At 33.7% G+C, this 8,084-nt stretch overlaps 1 protein-coding gene across 1 annotated transcript in view; it reads right to left on the bottom strand.

Annotated features, from left to right (window-relative positions):
* Hdx (highly divergent homeobox) overlaps window positions 1–8,084 on the bottom strand; it is a 134,511-nt gene that overhangs the window by 109,582 nt on the left and 16,845 nt on the right. Inside the window, exon 2 of the mRNA XM_005366713.3 lies at window positions 5,222–5,368. Coding sequence (XP_005366770.1) covers window positions 5,222–5,368 — 147 coding nt within the window. The remainder of the gene's footprint in view (window positions 1–5,221; window positions 5,369–8,084) is intronic.

Raw genomic sequence — 8,084 nt, 5'->3', positions numbered from 1 at the left:
GGGGGGGAGGGAAATGGGAGCCAGGGAGAAGGCGGAAATTTTTTTCAATAATAATAAGAAGAAAAAGAAAAAAAGAATTTAAATTTTCTCATTCATACTATTTTAAGGAAGCTCTGTTTACTAATTGCTTTGTTGGGTAATAATATGTGATTAGTAGGATAAAGAAAGCAGCATCATTAGTCTGTTTCAGAGGCCAAATCATTGACCAATATTAATTAATATGATGTTCAACTCAAAGTTTTCAGTTTGTTTCCCAAATGATTTATTTGTATACCATTCCCATGGAGTGTTATATTTCTGAGTAGAACCTTTAATTATCCTTCTTATAGTTTTAGATCATTAATAAATATAAGATTTAAGTGGCATGTAGTAGGCAGTTTGAAGAATGGTTAAAAGCAAAGCAGTATTGAAGTTTAGATTGAATTTCAATAGATCACTACTAAAATAGAAAACCATCTGGAGTAGTATATGTGCTTGCTTATATGGCTACTAAATAAAATACAAATATCTCACTTGTCATGTTGACTCCGTGTACAAGGCAATTGCTTTGTTAATCTTGGACATATGGTTTTTCTCTGTTAGCTTACATAGTTGTAAATTTCCTTTATACAGAGACTAGCCCAAACTAGACTATGTAGCAAAGGATAATATTAAAGTTGTATGGATTTGCTACAAATCCCCAGCTGCCCTTACTTCCGTACCACCCAACAAAATTTACACGGTGCTGAGAATAGAACCCAGAATTTTGTACATGTCAGGCAAGTAGTCTATCAACTGAACTATATCTGCAGCCCAATTTTTAAAAGCACCAATAAATTAACTGTACTTATGCATCCAAGATAATTTAAATTACATATAGAACTACTAAATTTTATTAGTTTGTTTTTAGTTTAGATATATAATTTCTTTTTCTTTTGAGACAGGGTATCATATAGTCAGACTATCCATGAACTTACTAATATAGTTTTTCTTTAGTTTCTTTACTCTATGGCAACCCACCAACCAGCTCCCAAATAAATACACGTGGAGACTTTTTCTTTCTTATGAATACCCAGCCTTAGCATGGCTTGTTTCTAGCCAGTTTTCTTAAATTATCCATCTACCTGTTGCCTCTGGGCTTTTATCTTTCTCTATTCTATATGTCTGTCTTCCCTTCTTACTCAGTAGCTGGAGGTGTAGCTGGGTGGCTGGCCCTTTGGCGTCCTCCTCTCCTACTTTTCTTGCTTCTCTCTCATCCTTCTTTCTCCTCCTATTTATTCTCTCTGCTTCCCAGCCCTGCCTAGCCTCTCTTCTGCCTAGCTATTGGCCATTCAGCTCTTTATTAAACCAATCAGATGTTTTGACAGGCAAAGTACAACAGCTTTACAGAGTTAAACAAATACAACATAAAAGAATGCAACACATTTTTGCATCATTAAACAAATGTTCCACAGCATAAACGAAAGGAACACATCTTAAACTACATTCCACTGCATACTATGTACTACAGGGTGAGCACAAATTTCTAAACACCCTGTTTCCACCTCCCTAGCACTATTATCACAGGTGTGCCTAATCAGGCTTTGCTGCTTGAATGGGCGTTTTAAAATAAGACCCGTATAGTAGAGACAGCAAAACTGTTTCACAACTGACTGAAATAAAATATTTGGGATACATTTTGTGGGAGAATTATAAACTCAAAAGAAAAAAATTCTCACCTAATATTAGCAATAAAGTTCCTCTTTAAGTCTTGAAGAATTCTCATTGCACACTAATGCTTGTGTTTCTCTGACAGGGGCTCATGAAGGTCAGGATGGCACCAGTATGCTATGAGCCCAAACGTGAACTTGGACTCCTGATTCTCCACAGCCATTTTCTCTCTAGTGCTCTAACTACAGGTGTGCCCCCAGGACATCTGATTTTAGAGTGCTTATTTTAAAATATGAGGCCTTAACCCTATACAAAGAATTATAGGCAGCTGAGGAAAACTGAGATTAGGAGAAATAGCCTTCCCCAGGGAAGAACACACCAACTAGTGGTCCATTGCCAGAGGGTCAGCCCTGAAAACATACATACAAGTAACATATAGATTGAACAGGTTATTTCTCAGGAATATATGTCTATACATATGCAAGTATGTGTGCAGAAAATATTAATAAAAAAAGAGGCTGTGAATTTGAGGTATAATGGGAAGTGATGTATGAGAAGGCTTAGAGGGAGGAAAAAGAAGGAAGACATGTGAATATATTATAACTTCAATAAAAATCTATATCTTGACCTTTTTATCAATCATTTTACTGATATAATCAAATTATTGTCCTTTGGCTTATAAACACTTAAATTATCCACACAACCTTAAAGACTTGTTCATTTTTGTGGATGGTATTTTCCTGCAAAAGTGGATTTTATATTATATAGAACTTTGTGGTTTGTTTTAATGCTTTTTTATGGCAATATCTATTTTCTTAAATCTTTCAAGTTAACACTTTCGTACAACCTCTTTTTTGAGACAGAGTTTGGCTATGTAGATAGGCTGGCCATGAATTTATAAAGACCCTCCAGGCTCTGCCTCCCCTATGCTGCAATTATGCTCCCCAGCTCAACAGCCCATTGAAAAAGTTACATAATATTTTCAAAAATTACAACACTCCTGATCCAGGGGAGGGGGGGGAAGGAGGGAGGGAGATGAGAGAGAGAGAGAGAGAGAGAGAGAGAGAGAGAGAGAGAGAGAGAGATCCCCAAAACAATGTAATGAAATGCATTAAGCATAACTGACATATCCTATGGCGCACGCCTTTAATACCAACACTCTGGAGGCAGAGGCAGGCAGATCTCTGTGAGTTTGAGGCCAGACTGGTCTACAAGAGCTAGTTCCAGACAGCTTCCAAAGCTACAGAGAAACCTTGTCTCAGCAAATGAAAATAATAATAAGAAGAAAAAGAAATCATGAAACAGCAATCAAAAACTAAGAGTTCAATTATTTTCCAAGTTCTCCATTAAAAAAAAGGAAAAATTATATACTTAAGAAACACTTGTACTTAAAATGCTGAAAATGAAACTCATTGTTCATGAATTACAATAATTAAACTTTACCCTAAACTGCTCAGGAGTAGGATCTAAAATTTATGCCTATCAGATATAAGCGCCCACCTTTTGCAAATGCCTAATTCATGAAAAAGAAAAAGTATGCCATACAAAACCGGTATAATGAAAATTTAAGGTGATGATCTAGCAAACAGACTATATATGGGGAAAAATAAAATGGATTTGAGTTGCCAACATTTGGAGGTCATAAAATTCTCTTTCAGCTCTATCTTAAAAATAAACTATCTTTAAATTTCTTCTTTACATACACTGTTTATTAAAATACCATCAGCAGTCTATAATCATTATCATTACTTAATGTCAGAATATTTTTATTATTTTTTGTGGGGGAGATTAGCATGCAAAAGAATAGGTTTCTTATAGAACTTACAGTGTTTTCATATCTCCGTGTTTTACATTTTATACCTTTTTCTATATCTCACTGTTTGTTTCATTTTGATTGTTTTTGTTGGATGTTTTATTCACTGTTTTAAATTCAATTTACATTTAGAGTAAATATTTAATATAATATAATTTTCTTCTGAGAAAAAAGACAATAACTTTATATTAAAAATAATGAAGATCTCTTTCAAGTTAGACATATAACAGCAAAAGATGGGGGAGATCATGGACTTACAAATCTACAAACGACCCTGCTGAGCTTTTGTTTGAATGAAAAAAGAATGAAAATTATATTGGGATTTAGTTTCAAAACAATGCATTTTTGTACCACTGATGCTTTCCTGGAATGAAGAGAACTGACTGCTTTACACAATTCCTTTTATCTTACACAGTGCCAGACTCACAACCTTACATTCTAAAAAATTGAAATCTACTACTCTCACTGTTTTATGTTTTCACTCCATACTCAGTATAAATTTAAATATCTATATTTCTATAATCTCTATATTTAAAAGCAATAAAATTAGCTTTAAGGGAAAGAGTGCAATGACAGCTATGAACTCTGAGGGACGAGCCACATCACTGCTGCCTGGGAAGACAATTTAGTTTAAAGTAATGTTAAGACAAAAGGGAAGAAAAGTCCAAAAAATTACACTTGGAAAAAAGTCATTGTATAAAGTGCAATCTCAACAACTTGAAATATCTTATTATTTTAATAAAGCTATTAAATACTTTTCTTTGAGATTCAGTGGTTAATTTAAATGTGCATTTAGAGCTATCAGTAAAAGATGTTTCTGTTTTTTAGAGAAATGTGAATGTTATAGCTGATCTCAAGCAATAAGAATACTTCTCCCTATAATAAATGGCACAACTTTCTATTTGAATGTGAATATAACTTTAGTTCTTAAGAAGAAGTTTTGAAACAGTTCCATCCACAGATCTTTTCTCTGGGATCTTTGAAGATATGGCAAAACAAACTGGAAAAAGATATATCATTCCTTCCCCCACCCCAAATTAGCCGAGTGACTGCCATGGATGGGAAAGTTGTGAAACTTTGAATCACTAAGGATCCACACCAAAAGGATTTGTAGAATGTTTAGATAAACATGAAAGGACCCAGGCATTCAATAAAATCGGTCCTTAGTTCTGTTAGATTTATCACTTGCTATCACCTCATTGCTGTTCAGTTGCGTGTAGCAGCTCTGATTTTTTTTAACAACAGAATAAGAATGGTTTCTTCCCTTGGGATTCCCTGTCTCTCATTCACCAACCACTAAATATTTACATCTTGCTTAGAAAGAAATAGGTATCTGTAAAAAACTATTGTACTTTCCAGAAAAAATGCTCAAATCCTAAATGTCTGAGGAAAAATTCTAAATACAACAACAACGTGAGGAACATGGAATTGCCTCGAAAAATCTGCTTCACCATCAATATGGAGGCTCTAAGTAGATTAAATGAGCATTTCAAAAAAGCATATAACCAACAACCCAAAATTAATGCTACCGGTATTTATTGGTTTGAAGATTATGTAAGAGGTATGTCCACACTGCAAGGGTTTTAGTGTTCTCAAAGTATTTACAAAAACAAGTATGACTGTGTGGTATCTCTGTTTATCAAAATAGTATTCTTACACCAGGGACATGAAGCTGTGTATAAAGTTAGGACTTCATACCCTGAATACCTTTTCTTATATTAAGCAGATATCATTTGTAATAAAAAGCTATAAATTAAAGTGCAAGACCTCAATACTTACCCTGACTACACTGAAGTCCAGCTTAGTCTCCTGTGCACACTGTAATATGAGCTGAAAGCAATTTTTACTTTGATTTGTCATTCCATTTTCATAATAACGCTGTAAAATCCTTTGTTGTTCTACAGTAAATACAGAACGTAGATTCATCTAAAAATAAAAGAAGATACTCTGAAAATTGGAATTTAAATTTGGAAGGTGTAGAATTTGAACACTTTTGTTTTCTTGATACAATTTCAGTGCTTCTGAGCTGAACAACTTATTTAAGTAAATTAATCATCGGGAATGGGCAGTAATTTGTATCCTAGAGGGAGACAGCTTCTCCCTAAAAAAATATACAAACATTTAATTTGCTTAGAAAAGCACATACTTCAAAGTCAGAAATATAGAAATGAAAAAAAAGCAAAAAAAAAGGGGCATGCTCTTATCTGGTTAGTGTCAGTTCATGGGGAAAAACGGTTTTCGCTGAAATAAATATTTATGGCTAGTAAAGCCAGAGATGGTGTTAGCCATACACAGTCAATTATCAACAGGGACACTCACTGTTCTTCGTCAAAAAAAGCATCTGGCATATGTCTTAACAGTCAGAAGCCATGCTTGCAAACAAGGGGACTCTACTGTTTTTTTTCTGAGATAAAAGGAGTTTCGGTATATATTAAAACAAAGCCTCTGTTTAATTTTGTTTGTTTGTTTGTTTTTGCTCTTGAGATAGGATTTCATGTAGCTCAGTTTGGCCTCCAATTCCTCATCTTCCTGCTTCAACCAAATTCTGGAATTATAAGGGTTCACAAACACCTTCAGCTCAACAAAATATTTCAGTTAAGATTAGAAAAAAAGAGGAGGTTAATAACCATGAATGTTCCTTTGCTGTATGTAATACTAACCAAACTAATTATTTTAATAACTATAGTATCTAAATGAATATTCAAAATCAGTATCACTTACTAAAACAATGTGGAAACTCTGTCTTGTTCAATTGAACTGATACCATAGTAACTAGACAAAGTAAGTTTACTTTTGCTGCCAATAGATGAGATGTTTAATATGAAGGACTAAGAACTTTGTGTATTTCACAAATAAATGGCAAGTCAAACTCTATTTTTGAAAGGATGAATTACAGTAGTGTATTTTTATAAGGAACACTTGTAATCTGATTAAGTGAGTTTCAGGTTTTTATTTAAAAATCTGTCACACAGAAAGACTTCTGAGGAAAAGCTTCTTTAGAATTAGGAAAACTTCCACAACAAAACAACCTCAGTCAAACTAAGCATTCTTCCTAGTATAAAGTATATTGAATAATCAAGTTCATTAATACGGAAATACAAATTATTTTACTCTACTCAGAGTACATATAATAGTAAATTTATCCAACAAAAATTAATAAAGTGTAACCGTATACTACTATGTATGTTATTGCTATTTTGTTTTAACTTTCTTCCTTGCGCACACAGTCCATCTCTAACTGTTAAGAGATTTGATTAGAGAAAATTAAATGTATGAGAGGCCACAAGAGAGATGAGAGTAGAGTTTCTTTCAGGGACATTCAGAAATAAAGACCTCCATTAACTTTCTGCAGGAGAGCTCTGAAGGATGTTCAGTAATGTAGATGTCAGCTTGATGAAACACTCAAGGATGATTGTGACAGTAGGCAGGGACAGTGTCCATCAAAACAATTTTGACTATTATGGTTTCCAACTCTGAGTTTATTTAAATGGTTCAACCAAAAGCAGAAGAAGATCCAGACAATGGAAGTCAAATACCTGAAATATCTCAACTGACTTAGAAGCCAGGTATCATGGGATGAATTCTGAAGTTTGAAAACTGCAAATTATGAATGCATAACTAGGATAATCACTCTTTTTCCTGTGCAGTTGTACCTACAGCAAAAAGCCTATACCGAAGGAATCAGGTGATACCAAGTGTGAGGATACCTCCCTCTAAATATAGGATGGACTATACTGCTATTGGCTAGCTGCAATCATTACACTTACCCAATTACAATAAGACTTCTCCACTGATAATCAATATTCAACACTGACAATCAATAAAGAACAACAAGACTTCTCCACTGATAATCAATATTCAATTGTAAGCAGCTGAGCACCAAACACATCTATAATACTGATAACAGGAAATGCTAAGAAATATTTTGTCTTTCTCTTAAATTCATCACTAGTAGCAAAAAAAGATGCTGCTCAAATGAGCTATTTTTACTGTAACAACTTGACAAGCATTCAGAACAAGATGGCATTAGATCTACCCATCCTAGCTATGTTTATTTATATTAAATGAACACACAGCCAAATTTGCTAACCATTTACAAAGCAATAATGATTAAAAACATCTTTTTTTTTTCAAAAATAATCACTTTATGTAAAAAACAAAACAGCATGCTATTGGTTCCATGGAATCATCGACATTGGCTTAGCATGGAAATATGGTATGAATTGGATGACTAATCATTGAAACCACAAGTCATTTAGCCATATCACAATACTCTATGCATCTCCCATACAACCAGCATTCACAAGACCATAGAAATAAGACAGCCTTAATGCTACCTAGGCTGAAAGGCTTACTATTCAATAAAAAATTTAATTTCTTGAGCATACTGTTCCTGGTGTATAAAATGCTGGATTGCAAAATTTGACTTGCCTACTAATTAATCTCAGTTCCTACAAAACAGAAATTTGAGGACACTTTTCCCAAATTCTCAACAATGTAATATTTATACTATTATCATAAATAAGGACTTAAATAATTAATTTTAGGGATTGAATTTCTCATGTCCCTTTTGGGTTTAAGATTCATTGTCTTACTGTGTTAATAAAAAAGATAAATTATGCTCAGTATTTCATACTCAAGT

The sequence above is a fragment of the Microtus ochrogaster genome, unplaced genomic scaffold (assembly GCF_000317375.1).
Source record: "Microtus ochrogaster isolate Prairie Vole_2 unplaced genomic scaffold, MicOch1.0 UNK13, whole genome shotgun sequence".
NCBI lineage: Eukaryota > Metazoa > Chordata > Mammalia > Rodentia > Cricetidae > Microtus > Microtus ochrogaster.
The sequence above is the reverse complement of the archived record's forward strand: the minus strand, read 5'-3'. Positions and strand labels throughout refer to the sequence as shown.